Raw genomic sequence first — 20,435 nt, 5'->3', positions numbered from 1 at the left:
TTGAACAGTTGAAGACTGGAAAAATGTTGCCTGGTCTGATGAGTCTCGATTTCTGTTGAGACATTCAGATGTTAGAGTCAGAATTTGGCGTAAACAGAATGAGAACATGGAACCATCATGCCTTGTTACCACTGTGCAGGCTGGTGGTGGTGGTGTAATGGTGTGGGGGATGTTTTCCTGGCACACTTTAGGCCCCTTAGTGCCAATTGGGCATCGTTTAAATGCCACGGCCTACCTGAGCATTGTTTCTGACCATGTCCATCCCTTTATGGCCACCATGTACCCATCCTCTGATGGCTACTTCCACCATGTCACAAAGCTCTAATCATTTCAAATTGGTTTCTTGAACATGACAATGAGTTCACTGTACTAAAATGGCCTCCACAGTCACCAGATCTCAACCCAATAGAGCATCTTTGGGATGTGGTGGAACGGGAGATTCGCATCATGGATGTGCAGCCGACAAATCTGCGGCAACTGTGTGATGCCATCATGTCAATATGGACCAAACTCCCTGAGGAATGCTTCCAGCACCTTGTTGAATCTATGCCACGAAGAATTGAGGCAGTTCTGAAGGCAAAAGGGGGTCCAACCCGTTACTAGCATGGGGTACCTAATAAAGTGGCCGGTGAGTGTATATATATATATATACAGGTCCTTCTCCAAAAATTAGCATATTGTGATAAAGTTCATTATTTTCCATAATGTAATGATAAAAATTAAACTTTCATATATTTTAGATTCATTGCACACCAACTGAAATATTTCAGGTCTTGTATTGTTTTAATACTGATGATTTTGGCATACAGCTCATGAAAACCCAAAATTCCTGTCTCAAAAAATTAGCATATTTCATCCGACCAATGAAAGAAGTGTTTTTAATACAAAAAAAAAAGTCAACCTTCAAATAATTATGTTCAGTTATGCACTCAATAGTCAATACTTGGTCGGGAATCCTTTTGCAGAAATGACTGCTTCAATGCGGCGTGGCATGGAGGCAATCAGCCTGTGGCACTGCTGAGGTGTTATGGAGGCCCAGGATGCTTCGATAGCGGCCTTAAGCTCATCCAGAGTGTTGGGTCTTGCGTCTCTCAACTTTCTCTTCACAATATCCCACAGATTCTCTATGGGGTTCAGGTCAGGAGAGTTGGCAGGCCAATTGAGCACAGTAATACCATGGTCAGTAAACCATTTACCAGTGGTTTTGGCACTGTGAGCAGGTGCCAGGTCGTGCTGAAAAATGAAATCTTCATCTCCATAAAGCTTTTCAGCAGATGGAAGCATGAAGTGCTCCAAAATCTCCTGATAGCTAGCTGCATTGACCCTGCCCTTGATAAAACACAGTGCACCAACACCAGCAGCTGACATGGCACCCCAGACCATCACTGACTGTGGGTACTTGACACTGGACTTCAGGCATTTTGGCATTTCCTTCTCCCCAGTCTTCCTCCAGACTCTGGCACCTTGATTTCCGAATGACATGCAAAACTGAGCAACAGTCCAGTGCTGCTTCTCTGTAGCCCAGGTCAGGCTCTTCTGCCGCTGTTTCTGGTTCAAAAGTGGCTTGACCTGGGGAATGCGGCACCTGTAGCCCATTTCCTGCACACGCCTGTGCACGGTGGCTCTGGATGTTTCTACTCCAGACTCAGTCCACTGCTTCCGCAGGTCCCCCAAGGTCTGGAATCGGTCCTTCTCCACAATCTTCCTCAGGGTCCGGTTTTGCCACACTTTTTCCAGAAGGCCCAATGATGGCCTTCTGGACAGCAGTCAGGTCGGCAGTCTTACCTATGATTGCGGTTTTGAGTAATGAAACAGGCTGGGAGTTTTTAAAAGCCTCAGGAATCTTTTGCAGGTGTTTAGAGTTAATTAGTTGATTCAGATGATTAGGTTAATAGCTCGTTTAGAGACCCTTTTCATGATATGCAAATTTTTTGAGACAGGAATTTTGGGTTTTCATGAGCTGTATGCCAAAATCATCCGTATTAAAACAATAAAAGCCCTGAAATATTTCAGTTGGTGTGCAATGAATCTAAAATATATGAAAGTTTAATTTATCATTACATTATGGAAAATAATGAACTTCATCACAATATGCTAATTTTTTTAGAAGGACCTGTATATATATATATATATAATACAATTTTAATATAATAATATATATCCTATATATAATATTTATATACAGTATATTATATATATATATATGTGTGTGTGTATGTATATATATATATATATATATATATATATATATACACACACACACACACACACATACACACACACGTAATATTTATAATTATATAAATTATACATTTTATTGTATTATAATATACACTCACCGGCCACTTTATTAGGTACACCTGTCCAACTGCTCGTTAACACTTAATTTCTAAGCAGCCAATCACATGGCGGCAACTCGGTGCATTTAGGCATGTATACATGGTCAAGACAATCTCCTGCAGTTCAAACCGAGCATCAGTATGGGGAAGAAAGGTGATTTGAGTGACTTTGAACGTGGCATGATTGTTGGTGCCAGAAGGGCTGGTCTGAGTATTTCAGAAACTGCTAATCTACTGGGATTTTCACGCACAACCATCTCTAGGGTTTACAGAGAATGGTCCAAAAAAGAAAAAACATCCAGTGAGCGGCAGTTCTGTGGGCGGAAATGCCTTGTTGATGCCAGAGGTCAGAGGAGAATGGCCAGACTGGTTCGAGCTGATAGAAGGGCAACAGTGACTGAAATAACCACTAGTTACAACCGAGGTATGCAGCAAAGCATTTGTGAAGCCACAACACGCACAACCTTGAGGCGGATGGGCTACAACAGCAGAAGACTCCACCGGGTACCACTCATCTCCACTACAAATAGGAAAAAGAGGCTACAATTTGCAAGAGCTCACCAAAATTGAACAGTTGAAGACTGGAAAAATGTTGCCTGGTCTGATGAGTCTCGATTTCTGTTGAGACATTCAGATGTTAGAGTCAGAATTTGGCGTAAACAGAATGAGAACATGGAACCATCATGCCTTGTTACCACTGTGCAGGCTGGTGGTGGTGGTGTAATGGTGTGGGGGATGTTTTCCTGGCACACTTTAGGCCCCTTAGTGCCAATTGGGCATCGTTTAAATGCCACGGCCTACCTGAGCATTGTTTCTGACCATGTCCATCCCTTTATGGCCACCATGTACCCATCCTCTGATGGCTACTTCCACCATGTCACAAAGCTCTAATCATTTCAAATTGGTTTCTTGAACATGACAATGAGTTCACTGTACTAAAATGGCCTCCACAGTCACCAGATCTCAACCCAATAGAGCATCTTTGGGATGTGGTGGAACGGGAGATTCGCATCATGGATGTGCAGCCGACAAATCTGCGGCAACTGTGTGATGCCATCATGTCAATATGGACCAAACTCCCTGAGGAATGCTTCCAGCACCTTGTTGAATCTATGCCACGAAGAATTGAGGCAGTTCTGAAGGCAAAAGGGGGTCCAACCCGTTACTAGCATGGGGTACCTAATAAAGTGGCCGGTGAGTGTATATATATATATGTGTGTGTGTGTGCTTATATTATAAATAAATCTATAATATTTATAGAATTTTATTCAACAATAAAACAATTAGGATACATCAACTTGCTAATTACCATTACTCTTTTGAACTGCACTAGCCAAAATAATATATACCTGCCAATTTCATTCCATTTTTCAAGTTACATTAGTAAGGATACGTTGTAAAAGCCGTTAATATTGTTCTAAATACTGTTTTTTTTTTGCATCTTTCAGGCAAATACTTATTGTGCCCACAACAAAAACATGCCAGAAATATTCTTCTGAAGTCTAAAGGGATTGAATCTCATAAGAGAGTATTAGGGTATGTCAAAACCCCTGGGGAGTGGCGTTGGTCTTGCGCCCAGATTGACTACCAGAAGGACTCACCCCATCTGAACCGTATCACGTGACCCATTTCGGCAACAACACTGGCAGACGGGTCAGGCCTTGAGGGGGATTACTGCTAGCATGAAGCTTTAAAAAGCCAGACAGACACCCCCACCCTTCTCCTTAAAACCTAACTACCATGACCCCTCAATATGGCTTTCACTCATTGTGCCCCATCTAAAGGCATTCATCAACCCAAAAATATCCAAAAGGACACCAGCGGCTTGGCGAATGTTTGTTCTGAAATAGCGTAAAAGGTCAACTGATTTATTGAATCGGACAGTTTGATCTGATTCACGGAAATGAATAAATCTTACCAACTTCACATTCATCTTAACACTCTCACACCTTACAAGTCCAGGACAACAAGGATCACGAAAGTAGTCTATTGACATACGAAAGTTTTTATGAAATATTATAATTCTACCTGAAAAGTTTTTGAATGAATTTAGAATTTCTTAGGTTTGTAATTGCATGCCAAAGTTGCCAGTATCTAAACCTTGGTCTATGAAAGTGGATGTACATGTCTACAATTGAGTCTTTTTCAATTCATATTTTCTAGTCCTTTAATTTCAAAGGTTTTATGGCGTTGTGAGGGTTTGTTTGTGGAAGTGGTTCTCTGGGGTCAGACCAGGGTTTGATCTCGGGGAGCAGACAAAAGCATCAGGATGTTCCTGAACAAAAGGCCACTTCCTGAAAGATGTCTGGGTTCCCAGTCGCTGTGTACACAGGAGCTTGCCAGAATACACATTTACAGCCTTTGAACCTTTATCATTACATCTATATTTGGTTCTTAGTTAGCCATAAGTAACTTAATTTTTACTTTTCCATACTTTTCATTCTCTCTCCAAAAATAAAAATAAAAAATCAAGTACACTGTTGTTCAGATGTCTGCTGTCGGTAAGACAAAGAAATTACAGTAATAATGGAATAATGGCTGCTGAAAATTCAGCTTGAATTCTGAACAAAGAAACCAGTTATTTTAAATTTTAATAATATTTCACAATATTACTGTTTTTACTGTATTTTTAAATCACATAAATGCAGCCTGGGTAAGCATTAGAGACCTCTTTCAAAGACAAATCTTACTGATGCCACATTTTTAAACGGTAGTGTACGTTCACATTTTCGGAAGTATGAACTTTCAAAAATGAAAATGACAAAGCCAGGAGTTTTTTGTCCTTAAAAGCTTCAGCTTTTAAGACTCTAAACCATAGGCTGTAAATGTTAGAGTATTCACTCACAGCTGCTAACTTCGACTTCTCAACGCACATCTTTCTGGACTGAAGACAGGTGCGTTTCACACGGGTACATGCCAAACAGATATTTCTAAGTATCTGATTGAAGATAGAAGAATTAGACTGGGTCGTGCATGTTCTGGCCTGTGGACGTGTGGCTAGACGGACAGCCTTATAGTTCTGTTGGAGAATCTCATGCTCCTTGTCACCCTGGTCTTTACTCTAGCATAAAGCCTAAAGCATACTAAGGTTTTTACACATACGATAGGGTCCACGTACAGTGCGCGTGACGCGATTTTATATTTTTCTAATAGTACGTACTTTGTACACGCAGTTGCGCGTGTATGCGCGTTGAAATTGTTTTGCACTAATAGGTTGTTCCACAAGGTGGCAACACTGCCCCGGGCCACTGTTTCACAGAAGAAAACTAAACTAAAGAGACGGAACAACAACATAGGCTCGCATTGACAAGCGCTTGTGTGAGGGGGTTATGAGATCGCCCCAACTTTACATTTTTTAGCGGTCATAACTTCTGGAGAAAAATAGTGCAGACACTGAACAAAGAAGAAACTTTCTATAGCATGTCGACTGCCTGCGTTCACACACGCTATCAAAATGGTGTATACTTCAAAAGGCTACGCACTTGACTGTACGGATATGCCAGCCCACGCGTAAAAAACTAAGTACACTTTAGTTTAAAGGTGCAGTATGTAATATTGGCAGCTAGTGGTTAAAATGGGTACTGCAGACCAAATTCTTAATATTGGAGAGAGTTTTCCCACCCCCTCCTCCTCAGACTCGACGCTCACGCTGGTTGCCAGTTTGAGAAAAAGCAACAGGAGCGAGCGCAATTGATAAATGGAAGGCAACGAGCCTTATGCAGTGAGATGATGAGTTTTAATACGCCTCTGGTCGTAGAGCTTTTTAGATGGATGCTGAGGCTTTTTAGGTCGGGTAGAATCTGCAATCTCTGACCTAGTTTGTTTGCTGGCTTCCATGGGTGCGATATGCTGCGTTTTCTGCCCACTGGAAACTAGTGGTGTTGAAATACTATTGGGTAAATTGGCAGTGGGCGGAATCACACAGACCAAAACAAAAACAGTGTTCTGTTGAACAAAAATAAGATATTTTAAAGAATGTTGGTAATCAAACAGTTGATGATAGTCATTGACTTCCATAGTAGTAAAAAACAAAAAAAACAAAACTATGGAAGTCAATGGGGCTCATCAACTTTCTGCTTACCAACATTCTTTAAAATATCTTATTTGTGTTCAACAGAGGAAATAAACCTATACTGGTCTGGAACAACTTGAGGGTGAGTAATTGATGATTTTTTTTTTTTTTTTTTGGGTGAACTATCCCTTTAATACAGACACTATTTAGTCATCCTTGTGTCATTCTAAAACCGCACGGCTTTATTTCCTCTGTGGAACGACAAACTAGACATTTTGAAGAATCTTCATGCAGGCTTCTTTTGTCCATACAACACAATTTCATGAAATATGCATCACAAAGCATGATAATACAAATCCTGAAGCCTTATGATAGATTGGTGTGACGAACAGACTGAAATTTAAGTTATTCACTGCAGTGTTGTTATTGTTAACAAAAACTAAAAAAAAAAAAAAAATTGGTGATTGAAACTAATACAAATTACAAACACGTACAACAAAATTACTAGAATGAAAACGAAAACGAAAACTTAAAATATATAAAGCTAAATGCAAATGCAAAAAATATTGATAAATACTACAGTGGTATGTAAAAATAACAAAAATGACACTAATTCACTTATAAACCAGACATCATTTTTAATTTCTGTGAACTATTTCTTTCAATTATAATGCTAAAATGTAATGTTGATATTTAAGAAAGTGATTTCATGCCAATAAAAGCATGCAGGCACTGCGTTTCTATAAACTAAACGAGAGGAAAAGGTACTGAAACCATTCCGATTTTCCCTTTCCTTTTAACAGACTAGGTTCATGCAATACAACAAAATAAAATCTTTTTTTTATGCATCTCTGACAATTTCAAGTACAAGATCCTGGCGTGAAGATGTATTTGATTCCCGAAGCATGTCTGCACATCATATGTTCCCATCAATACAGCCACTGCTATGTCTACCTGCATCCGTGCTTTCTGATTTCTTCTGCATTTCCCCCTTTTCTGACACCTGTCCTCGTGCTCTCTCCCAGCCCTTCCTCTGTCACCGCTTGCCTCTACGTCTCAAACTAAGTATGTCATTACTGTCTCCATCTGTCCATCAAGCTAGCTTTATAGATATCATTCTTTTCTTTTAGACCTCTTTCTCTCCGTTTTCACTCTCGGGAATGAGTCAGCAGTGCTTGGGGCGAACGGCTGGTCTGCAGTCACAAAATTCTTCAGCGACTTATGTTACAGATTCAATGGTGTGACAATATGGTAATACAAATTAGCAGGCTTCTCAAATTTCTCGGCCAGACGAGCCGCACGCCGCACCGGGGCCACCCAAAGCTTTCCTAGTGAGACCTCACGCTAGCGGTCAGACTGACCTCCTCTCGGCCATCTGTGTGTGTGTGTGTGCGTTTTCACAGTATCCACCCGCCGGCCCCCTTCCCCCCCGTTTCCCACAAGACCCCACGCTGTCACAACAGACATTTAGCAGCTTTCACGCTAAAGGGCCACAGGGGGCTTCCTTCCTTCCTTCTCCACTTCCTCCCTCTGTTTTCCGCTTCCCCACTGTCCGCTTCGCTATATTTTGCGGGATGCCCTCTATAACCCCCTCTTTAACTCCATTTCACAGCTAATTATAGACAAAAACAAGCCCGCACAAGAGGTGAATCTTACAATGGCTCTTAAGAGGGGGAAAAAAAACACAAAGGAAAACAAAGAGTAAGGGGCAAGACACAAAAATAGAAAACGCCAGGAAGCATTAAAGATGTTGTGTGGGATAATTATAGTTCAGGGCCATTTTATCTTTTTAGATGGATGCGAAGGAAACAGGAAGTAGGGCAGAGGTGCAGCTAAATAGGCTGCCCAATAGAGTGAATTCCCAGAGCAGCGCTAGAAAAACACACAGGTTCCAAGAGGATCAGAGCATTCGAGGAAATTTAAACACACAGGGATGGAGTATGGGAATGACGCAGAGGTGCTTTCTCAGGCCGTCTGGTTTACTAGTTTGCAGTGGCATCATCACAGAAACGTTAATGTGAAAGGTTATATAAAAGTTCATATGAATTCAAAATGTCAGATTTACGTTACTTTGTTTACTTTCTTAATACACGTTCCTGTGCACATTCAAAAGAAATTCAGTAAGATTTGAAAAAGAAGGAAAGTTTTATTCAGCAAGAGTGCGTTAAATTGAAATTGAAAGTGACAGTAAAGATATTTATAATGTTACAAAAGGTATCTATTTCAAATAAATGCAGTTCTTTTGAACATCAAAGAATACTGAAAAAAAAAAAGGATCACGGTATCAACCAAAATATAGACCATTTGGGAGCAGACGTCAGAGTTACGTCACTGCAGTTGTGCACGTGCATTGTGGTGCTGGCAGAAAAATGGGTGACATCCACTGAATAAGAGGAAAAAGTGTCTCGTTGTGTTTATGGATGTCAGAATCAAAATGCAAAAAAACCATGGCCTTTACAGAATACCTTTGAAGAGAAACGCAGACGTTTATGGTTGCAAGAACCGGTCTATTAAACAGCACAACTGTTTTTAATATTAATTTACAATCATAAAAAAATTTAAAGATGTAAAATGTAAAAATCATTTTTAAAAAAGCAACACATCAGCAAATTAGAATGATTTCTGAAGGATCATGTGACACTGAAGACTGGAGTAAGGATTCAGCTTTGCCTCACAGGAATACTTAAAACACATTAAACTATACATTTTAATTGTAATAATTTTTCATATTATTACTGTTTTTTATGTATTTTTTATTAAAAATATGCTGCCTTGGTGAGTATAAGAGATTTCTTACTGGTTTACCAAATATAAAGTACACATATATATATATAATCTTTCATCAAAATCTAAGAATTTTCACCACCTGAAATCACACATCTTTTCTGCTGATGAAAGTTGCATGGACGGGAAAAATAACATTAACCAATAACTAATATTAACTAATAATGTCCAACCCCAAAAATCTAATATTTTAAATCTAGCATTCTAGGTCACATTATTAATATATATATATTAGGGCTGTCAAATGATTAATCACGATTAATCACATCCAAAATAAAAGTTTTTTTTACATAATATATGTGGGTGCACTGTGTATAATTATTTTGTATATATATAAATACACACACATGCATGTATATTTAAGAAAAAAATATTATTCATATATAAAATATTTATATATATATATATATATAATATAAATTATATATAAATCTATATACAGTATATACATGAAAATATTTCTTAAATATATACAAGCATGTGTGTGTATTTATGTATATAAAATAATTATACACAGTGCACCCACATATATTATGTAAAAAAACCGTTTATTTTGGATGTGATTAATCACGATTAATCATTTGACAGCCCTAATATATATATATATATATATATATATATACCGTATTTTCCGCACTATAAGGCGCACTTAAAAGCCTTTAATTTTCCCAAAAAACGACAGTGGGCCTTATAATTCGGAGCGCCTTATATATGGATGGTGAACACACGTTCACCAAGACGGGGAGACAGTGCCGGGCGACTTACGCAACTATCTGCCAATGGATCGTGGATGCCTGAGCTGATATATCAGTCTCAACTGTGATCTGAGCTTTCATGAAGGCAGGAATAATCTCTTTATTCAGCCAGCTCACATACCCGTATTTACTTCCTGTTTTCGGCCGAAGTCCACAGTAGTTGATTGTCGAGTTCGCGCGCACGATCAAACCTCCTCCGTGTGTTCAACATCTGATTCGGATGAACTATCCATTTGAGCTGATATTCTCAGAACACCACACAGCACCGTCATCGGCTGACAGTCTGAGTCTCCACTGTTGCTTAGTTACCAATGATCGCGCGCGCGCACTCGACAATCGCCTACTGTGGACTTCGACCGAAAACAGGAAGAAAATACGGGTATGTGAGCTGGCTGAAAAAACATCATTTTTATTCATATCTTTCACATTTACTGCAGTCAGATTCACCGAGTTCACTCACATGGCTGTGCACTTGTAATGACACATTAAGGTTGTTAAGAGGCTAAAAGCAGGTTTAAAACTTTTCCCGTTTAAGTCAACAGGGTGCAAATTTTAAAAAGAGGATAACACGGTGTAGGCAACACCGTTTTTTGTCGTTGTTATCTGTACTGACAGCACTCCAAATTTACAAAAAATGAGCTCAATGTTAAAATTGACCGGAGTTTTCCTTTAACGTTTGAACAACGTTACCATGGGAGTGAACGGAGTTGTCAGAACGCTTAATAAAGTTTGACTTTATCTGACTGTTTTGTTGACATTCCCTTTAGCACATCTAGTGGATGCATAACGCAAACACAGTCAAACGTTTGACTGCAGTATCTTATGCGCCTTATAATCCGGTGCGCCCTATATATGAGAAATGTTCTAAAATAGGTCATTCATTGAAGGTGCGCCTTATAATCCGGTGCGCCGTATAGTGCGGAAAATACGGTATATATATATATATATATATATATATATATATATATGTATATACATATATTAATGTGTTGTTAATGTCGTCACTGCCGTCACTTTGTCTTTTAAACAAAACGTCTTCCTAATTTACTCACAATATTTACTCACTAATGGAAAAAGAATGAATAACTGATACAAACTATACATTTGTAAAAAAAAAAAAAAAAAAATAGCCAAACAATGATAAACAAACAGATGATAATGATACAGAAAACAAAGCAAACAGACTGAATATCAAATGACTGTCAACAATATGCAACTCTGATTAAATTCAACTCTGATTTTAAAATTACATTTTATTTAAATGCAAGAAAGGGCATGAGGAGCTTACCATGGTGCGCCGTATATTCGAAATCCCTTGACAGTGACATCCGAGTCCTGCAGGTAAACACAGTTTGTCAGGAGAGACTGAACATTGTCAAAGTCCTCGGGTTTCAACTTGGAGACGGAGGGAAAGCGATAGTAATCCTGCTTGACCAGCTCCGTCATGAAATCCTTATCGAAGGTCAGCTCATGATTCCCAGCGATCACCACTTTAAACTCATATGGCAGGTTGCCTGCAACACCAAAAAAAAAAAAAAACATAATCAGAACTGTAACTCTTTTCCCCCATAATCAATTTTCATACTTCACACAAAACAAATTATGGCAAGTAAACTATTGATATTAATAAATAAATGATATATATTTCTTGCAAGTACATACCGGTAATTATGTTTATATACATATATATATATATATTTCACATTCCCCAAATATCAATATATTTTATCGCTTATATATCATTATTAATAGTCACAGTAAACAAATCACCAGTAATATTAACATCAAATTTTGTAATAGAAGTGTGCAGTAATGTTTTTGCAGTTTGCATGTTTTGCAGTAACTGCAAATCTGAACAATTTTAGAAAAAATAATAATGTTTGTTAATGTTAATTTATCCAAATTATATAAAAAAAATCATGCTCCTTTAATATCAAATTGGGAGAATATATTAATATATATATATATATATATATGACCTAACATAACATCCATTGCAAGTACTGGTTTGGAAGAACCGTGACAATATACAATATATGTTTAAATTTTACCAATAGTAGTGTAAGCTAACAATATGGACACATAGAATCCTGCACCCCATAACTGCATGTTAAACATCTTCTGATTGGCAGAGATCGCATCAAGTTGCACACTGGTTTGCATTCACCATTGATAGACAGATTGCCTGTCAATGAAACTCATGTCTGGTTCGGACACGGTGTGAATTTATTTGAAAAAACATGGTCTGCTGAAGTTCATGTGAGGTAATTGTGATCCTGAAGAAAAATCAGATAATGAAAAACAGGACTCTGCAAGTGGAAACAGGCCGTTACAACAAAACATACAACCGAAGTATCTTTCTTTACCTCTCTATTCACGCTACTGTCTATAGAACGGAACTTTGGCTGGATATTGACTTTCAGAAAAACCTTTCAGCTAAAACATCTCTTAAATCACAGATGCAGATCCAATATGGGTCTTCCAGGCAATTATGGCCTTTTTTTCCCATTCTATAGAGAAAGTGTGCTAAAACACAACAGCCATCCTGAAAAGCAAGCACCAAACATGTATTAAAGTCAATTTTCAAGAGGCTTTTACTCTTTCTTTCTCACCTCGGCCTCCATCTTCAAAGCATAGCTCTTTTGTGCTGCTACATCAGGATAATGCAAACGGGGAAGTTGTTCTGTACAAAACTCGAACAAAAAGAGTGCGCTCTCGCTATACGTCAACACTCGGACTCAGGGAAACACACGTGGACCGTCTCTCAGTGGATTGCACAGCACATATGGAACGCCTCAAAAGAACAAAACAAATATTTCACCAACCAAAATACAGATGAAACGAGACGCTTTTCAGACAGAGCACAAAGCAAAATGGGACTGAAAATGCAAAAGCAAAAAAGAACAATAAAAGTCAGAAACTCAAAATAATATATTTGAAGGTGCTCTTTGCAGACCTTTTTTTAAAATTTTTTTTACTTTCTACTATAAAATATCCAGTTTAATAAATTCTTTCTAGCCGTTTGAATTGTAAGTGTCTGGGAAACAATAAAAGCCAATTAAATTTGGAACTGTAGAGGCATCAGAAAGGAGCAAAACACTTGACCGAAGTATAAAGAAAATAAAAAGATAAACTGATTTAAAAGTAAACACTTTCCCAGCAGTTTAATTTACTTTCTTGCTCCTTCCATGTGCTCTGCAGTCTGTAGACTGGGGTATATCATAAATCCCAGTCTAATCTAATAGCAGGAGCCCATCTTTCAGCTCTGCGTTCCGCAGTCAGCCAAACGCCATCACGGATCCATTTACATGGAGCTTTCCAGTCGCACAAAACCGAATCACAAACCCCCGGCGGACGAGCTTCGTGCCAGCCTCTCTACGGCAGGAAAAGGCCTAGAATGCAATTACCTCCCCACCGACTGCATCTTCTGCGTCCCCGCAGGGATTTTTACAACATTTTATTGCCATCAAAATGTATTTTTCGAAGAGGACTGCGGGTATAAACTCTGTTTATTACTTTGAAGAAGCTGAGGAGGAACATATGGGATGGTATGTGGAGTATGGGAAACTGCTGAAAGTCAAAGGGATTTGGGTTTAGCCTCAATGTTTGAATTTGATTTACATCAGAGTACCGGCGCGGGGCACAGTTTGGCAATCGCTATGCGTAATGAATGTAAATCAAATTAGTGAAAATAAACTGCACACCGTAAACATCTGAAACTGAACGATGGCTGGTAGGGAACATGTGTATTTTGTTGAAAACGGAGAAGCGCAATCACATTCGTCAAGTTTTTCAAACCGCTGCTGCTGAAAAAACAAAACATGTGGGACTTGATGAATAGAATTAAAAACAATGAGCACATGGCACCAGAAAGCCCAACAGCACAAATCAAGTCATAAATTAAAGGAACAGTACACCCCAAAAATGAAAACTCTGTCATTATTTACTCACAATCATGTTTTCCCAAACTAGAATGTCTTCTTTTCATCTTTCATTTCAGTTCATTTTTGAAGAATGTCCTGGTCCTTCTTTTCATGTAATGAAGGAAATGGGAATTGGGGCTATCAGGCTCCAAAAAGCATCATAAAAGTATCATAAAAACATCTTCTAAGTCTTCTGGAACCTTATGCTACTTTTGTGATGAACAGAGCAAACATGTACGCTGTTATTTACAATGTCTGATTTGTAAAATAAATTGTTCTTTTGAGTATTTCTAATGAATCAGTTTATTTGTATATTAGATCAGTGCAATTGGTCATAAAGTGACAGCAGCCTAATATACACCTGCTGTCGTCTGTGCCATTAATGTTAAAGGTGCTGTCTGTAAGAATGACAGCTAGTGGTCGAAATAGGTACTGCAGTCCAAATTCGAAATATCAGAGATCGCTGTTTCCCCCGCCCCTCCTCCTCAGACTCGACGCTCACGCGGGTTGCCAGTTTGAGGACCAGCGCAATTGACCACAAAAGCCGAGGAGACTTTCAGACTGTAAGTTAATGAGTTGATTTATCCGCGTTTTAATATGCTCTCGTTCATAGAGATATTTAGATGGATGTCGAGGCTTTCTAGGTTGTGTGGAATCTGCAATCGCTGACCCAGTTTGTTCGCTGGCTGCAGTACGCTGTGTTTCCTGCCAACTGGCATCCCGGGGTGTCAAAATACTATTGGGTGAACAGGCAAGTGAGATCACACAGACCAAAAACAAAAACCCACTGACAACACGGAACGTGTAAAATAATTAGTAAAATTACTGGCTGTAGAAGTGTTTTTCAGATAAACGAGTAAGTGAACTTAGCATGTTTCCTAAATATCTGCAAACATATTATTGTATTTTCATGCTTTAGCAGAGTAAAAAAAGTTACATACAGCACCTTTATTCAAACTGGTTTGATTAAAGCACTTTTCCCCAAACTAATGCCATTGCTCTTGACTGAATCGCTTTTGTAACTTAAAAAAACACAGTGAAAACTATGCAATGTTTTTGTATATTTGATTACTTTATACAATTTATTGTAGGTTTTTGTCCTATTGCTTGTAATTTATTTCTTTGTTCCCATTTTATCACTGACTGTTTACTTGTCTCCAGTGAGCTTTTTAAAAATATATCTTATTTTTTAGTCCTGTTAGTTAGGCTAGTATTAGGGCCAGATTTGCTAACAGCTTGCACCAGCGCAAACCCTCTTTTGGCGTTAAAAAACTACTGTCAGGATTTACTAATGACACACATTCAAAGGTTTGCGCTGAAAAAGCATGGACAGTTATTTTTGCGGCTGACTTTATTGCATATGCATTTGTAGGAGTTTCCCTTTCAGACACAAAATTTATGGGAGGAGACTATTTAGGTAAATTTATATTTGTGCCATTAATTACCGCCCAAAAAAAGCATGTCTTAAACCAGACGCTAATTTTGCACTGCTCTTGCGTTGGTCATTATGGAAATGATCCGGCTGCGTCTGTGTTCTTTAATTTGTGCCTTGTCAGTAGACCACTCACAGAACTTTCCACTTCCATGTTGTTGTTAAACTAAAAAAAATTGTGATATAAGATTTCCACCCCTACTGGAGAGGTAGATTTTTTTTTTTAAAGCAAATAACAGCTTGAATTTTGGCCACTACTTTAAAATACGTTTATGATGCTTATGTGTCCTTTGGGAAGCCTACTGTAAAGAGCGGGCAGGATATTCTTCAGAAATAAACCTTTCCTGTTCAATACAACAAAAGTCATAAAGGTTTGCAATGACATGAGGATGACTAATAACAGAATTGTTATTATAAGGTGTACTACCCCTATATCCCAGCATGCAAACACTTTCTTGGCCGTCCTCACAACGCTGCAAAACAAAGGACCAAAGCTGATCTATTGGACATGGGATCTGTTGGCTGTCCTGCATTGATCAAAGAAAAAACAGTGAACTCAGACAAACGAAGTCAAGACCTAGAAAAGCTCCTTATTTATGGAGCACAGATCCATGTTTGCATTCATGAATCCCGTGCGGAGAGGCACAGGTCAGATCTCACGGGCGAGATATCGAGCAGAAATAAACTTTAGCAAAGAAACCTCATTCCCACCGAACGATTCCTGAGAATCGATCCCACTTATCAACAAAAACCGTGATCAATGACAATGATTAGCGGCTGGGCTTTCTTGCCAGAAAAACAAACAAAAGCGAGCTACGCTTAAAAAAAAAAAATGCATGGTCAATGAAGCAAATGCAAAAGAGAGAGAGAGAGAGAGAGAGAGAGAGAGAGAGAGAGAGAGAGAGAGAGAGAGAGAGAGAGAGAGAGAGAGAGAGAGAGAGAGAGAGAGAGAGAGAGAGAGAGAGAGAGAGAGAGAGAGAGAGAGAGAGAGAGAGAGGAAAAAAGAAAGGAATGACAAACCCGGCAGTACTTAAAAGGTCTCATATAAACAACACCAATTTCCCCTTGCAAGTTTAATTTATAAAGGCCCTTTATGTTTTTTTTCTACTGTATCATTTGTCCCCCACTGCTAAATAACAAAGTTAGCGACCTTGGAAAGAAATGCAAGCATTTATACAACGAAACTACGGAAAATATAACCGGAATGCTTTGGCTCGGATAATGAAAACACGAAGATTAGCTTTACCGAAGATCCACTACAAGCTCATCTGAGCGACGTTCTTTTGAGTTTGTCAAAAGGCTTATATAAACTACTCCATCATCACGTCATGTTCGAGGGAACGATTTGTTTGAAACTGACTAAACTCTTATATCCAAACATGTTTTTGACAGAAGACAGCTTTCAGCCATCATGAGATTATCTATCAGCGCCCAGCTGTGTGTTTACAACAAAAAGCGATGATGTGAAAAATAATTTCATCGTCAGGTTTCCTTTGGAACGTGAATAATAAGAAAGTCGGAGCATTCTCCGACCACCAGGCACTTCAAAAGTTACTGGTGTCACATGCCGGATACGAAAAAAAGTGGCGTCAAGAACGTTGATAGATGGAGGGATGGAAAGACTGCTGACAGCTCTCTCCGTTTCATCCCTTCTGATGCACTATTTCAACCATGTGTGACAAGAGAGTATGCATGGATGGAATGACGAAGCGAAGGACAAACTGAGAGCCTATGACATCCAAAAATTGAGCTTCTGCAAGTACAAATACAGTGTCAGGGAACCTACTTTGAAATTGCAACTTGCCAAGATTACTTATAATTAATGAAATATCTAAACTATAGTAACAAGTAGTTAGCTATGCTACAAGCTACTAGTTTCTAACTACATTTCTCCCCATATTTGAACAAAATTCTTATATTATAGAAAAAGCAGAGCAGTTTTGGGGCCCAAAAATTAGGATCTGAATACATACAAAAAGTACCTAAAAACATTGCATTGAAAACAATGGCAAATGCAGTAATTAACTAAATATATTGTTTTCTTATTAAATAAATTGCTAGATATATTGCTAAGTAAAAACGTAGTGCAATGACATAATTTTACAAACACATAGGAGTGATGACTCAGCGAATCTAATTTCTGAATGAACCAATTCACTGAATCAAACCGTTCAAATCAGGTAAGTTGCAAACATATTGACTTTAACTACCTTTCTTAACAAGATTCTCTTTAAACCATTGCTTAACCAGAAGAGTAGCTGAGCTGAAAGAGAAAATGTAGAACTTATTGTGAGAATACAACAGTGTATTTGCTGTCCGACACATTTCAGGATTGCGATTATGTATGAAATTGGGTTTGTGTAGCTGGAAGTGTCTGTGTTCATATTCTTGTGTAGAGTATACGCAATACAATGTGATGCAAAAACAGCTGTACCACACAATCACGTTCTAAAAAAAATAGTTAAACTTGCAATTTCACTTTTTACTTGCATTTAGTTGCTCTCGACATTGGATAGTTGTGGCGCATGGCTCATGTCGAGAGGCCAAATGGATACACAGTACACACACACACACGACATTACACCAGGCACACTGGTCTGAAGGTCAGCGGTGTGAGCGGCTCCACAGGGTCAGTGTGACCGCTTTATGGCTGCATCAAGTGCCAACATCCCAAACCCTCGGCCCAGGACTCCCTGGCGCCAACAGAGCTCTGGATGTCAGAGCCGGCAAACGTTTGATTTAATCACATGGGTTTTGATCTACACCTCAACCAAAGCACAGGATCAAAAAGGATTTGAGGTGCAGGATTTACTACATACACAATCAAAACAATACAGAAACTTCCTACACTACATTTCAAGGAACCAAAGGAATGTCAATAAAAAACATCACAATATTATCATGTTTTTTTTTAGACATGAACCACGGTATACCATTGTACAACACCAATTGTGCACACACATATAGAAATAATTCAGTACCCTGGTGTATATATTATAATTATAAGTATTAAGTACCATAGTTTCACCATCAGATCATAATAAATGGTTTTAACATAGTTTAGCCTAATGTCTATAAAAACAATGATGATACCACAGTACTTGTAAAGAGTGGTAAAGTTATATATTAATGCATTTGTCAATTTTAGTCATCAAGTTTGTCAAGTTTACATCTTGTAGTCATCATCAGTAAACAAAATTCCACATAAAAATAGCTTTCATTAAAGCTAAATATAAACTCAAGCAACCCACTTTATGACATTCTAACTGAAATGAAAACATTAAAAGATGAATTTCCAAGAATAAAAAAAGATTTGGTTTAAATAGAGTACACTACAAAAAGACCAAGACTTATGCAAATTACAAACTCCATGGATGCTAACACACACTACTACATAACTAGATTTTGTGTGTGTGACACTCTCGCTGTACCACAGCTCAAAATAATGAGAGCACGTCATGCATCAAGGGCCTCCAAACAGATATTTTAACAAGAGTTATGGAGATCAGGACTTATGTTTCAATCTCAAATCTATCAATCTCGCAGTGTGTCACAGTAAGAACATCTGTGACCACAACGTCCTGAAGGCTGGCTACGATCTGAGGCTTTTTGTCAAAAACAAATCATACATTTGTCTGGAAAAGCATGAATTGTTTTTGACTGGAAACATACAACTGCCTATAAATCACAACTTATGCTAAGGTTTCCTAAAACCTAATGTTTAATATTTATTACCAATCTGTGTAGAATAGGAATGATAAACGTTACAAACCTTTTCTATAGATAGCGAAATCTTTACTCTTTTCTATATCGTGATATTCATAATCTTCAGTTATTTCTTCATCTGTATTCTACATCATTTTCTCAGAGGATTGTCCCTACACATAAAACCATGTTGAATTTAACCCTACATAAATAAGCATAATTAGTTGCTAATGAAGAACCCATTCCTCTCCTTTGAATCTGTAATTAGAATGTCATGTAGAAAATACTAAATTCTCACACCGTCTACATAAAAAAATTAAATAATTCACACCGATTATAATCAACAGAGCTGTCTTTCCCGCCACTATTGTCCTAGTCCGTCCGGGGGGGAAAAAAAACAACAACAGAATTTTTAAGGAAATATAAATATATTTTCTGCTATGAATTTTATGTATGTATTTTTGGTTTCTAATCAAATGTATATACAGTAACAGTTGTGTTGTAAATATTACCATTTTGTGCAAAATATTTCATTTCATAACAATTCAAAGTCGTTATAATTATTTTCAATGGATTTTTTCTTCATTTTACTGTTGCTGATTGGTCCTTTTTAGTAAACAGCCTCAAACTGATGCATAACTGGACTCTTCTAATGTAGACACAGCATTATTGAGTAGTAGTACAACATTAAATCTAAATATATATATATATAATCAAATTATTCTGGATTACCAATATTTTACCAATCAATCAATATGAGCTACAGTGGTACACCGTACACTACCATTAAAAACAAATTGGCCGATTTTTTTCTTTGTTAAAGAAACTTTCTTTCTTTACCTCACAAAATTACTTATACAACCCAGAACTCTTCACTGACCAGAAAAAAAAAAAAAATCCAGTAATTGTGCAAACAGCTCACTGAACACTTTCTGCTATGTTGACAGATGCCGAAAGGAGAAACTCCGTTTTTCTGACCATTAGCTTCAGTCACTAAAACCTGTCACCACCACTTCACACGCCGCTAAACCCTGCGTGTGTGAGGGTCGGATCAGATGCAAGGGGGTTAAACGGTGGTTAATCGCAGCTCTTTACCTAACCAGTCGTTAAACTTCTTGACCTCTGAGGGCAGGCCCAGCTCGGTGAAGTCCCCTGTGTGCAGGAGAACGTCCCCGTAAGGCATCTGGATGCCATCTGTCCGTGAGTGTGTGTCTGACACGCACACAAAACGCGTGTGGCCACCCGGCTTGGGAGTGTCGTACGAGATGGGGTCCACCCTGAGAGAGAGAATAAGCGATAAAGAGAAAGATGGAGGGAGAGAAAGAGAAGGAGGTTATTCTATGAGCATGAAAATCAGCAGAAATAACTGTATAAAACTGATAGCCGGCTATAAGTACATGAGTTGGAAGCCAAAATCATAATTGAAAATAACATTTGATTAATGGCCCAGCCCTACGACAGACAGACAGACAGATAGAAAGATAT

At 38.3% G+C, this 20,435-nt stretch overlaps 1 protein-coding gene across 1 annotated transcript in view; it reads right to left on the bottom strand.

Moving 5' to 3' along the window:
- Positions 1–20,435, bottom strand: part of mpped2a (metallophosphoesterase domain containing 2a) — a 68,317-nt gene that overhangs the window by 30,576 nt on the left and 17,306 nt on the right. The window contains exons 3-4 of the mRNA XM_056259195.1: positions 20,046–20,227; positions 11,179–11,404 (exon numbers count right to left, since the gene is read on the bottom strand). Of these exons, the coding sequence (XP_056115170.1) occupies positions 11,179–11,404; positions 20,046–20,227 (408 nt within the window). The remainder of the gene's footprint in view (positions 1–11,178; positions 11,405–20,045; positions 20,228–20,435) is intronic.

The sequence above is a fragment of the Rhinichthys klamathensis genome, unplaced genomic scaffold (genome assembly GCF_029890125.1).
Source record: "Rhinichthys klamathensis goyatoka isolate OS25496 unplaced genomic scaffold, OSU_Roscu_1.1 h1tg000165l_1, whole genome shotgun sequence".
Taxonomy (NCBI): domain Eukaryota; kingdom Metazoa; phylum Chordata; class Actinopteri; order Cypriniformes; family Leuciscidae; genus Rhinichthys; species Rhinichthys klamathensis.
The sequence above is the reverse complement of the archived record's forward strand: the minus strand, read 5'-3'. Positions and strand labels throughout refer to the sequence as shown.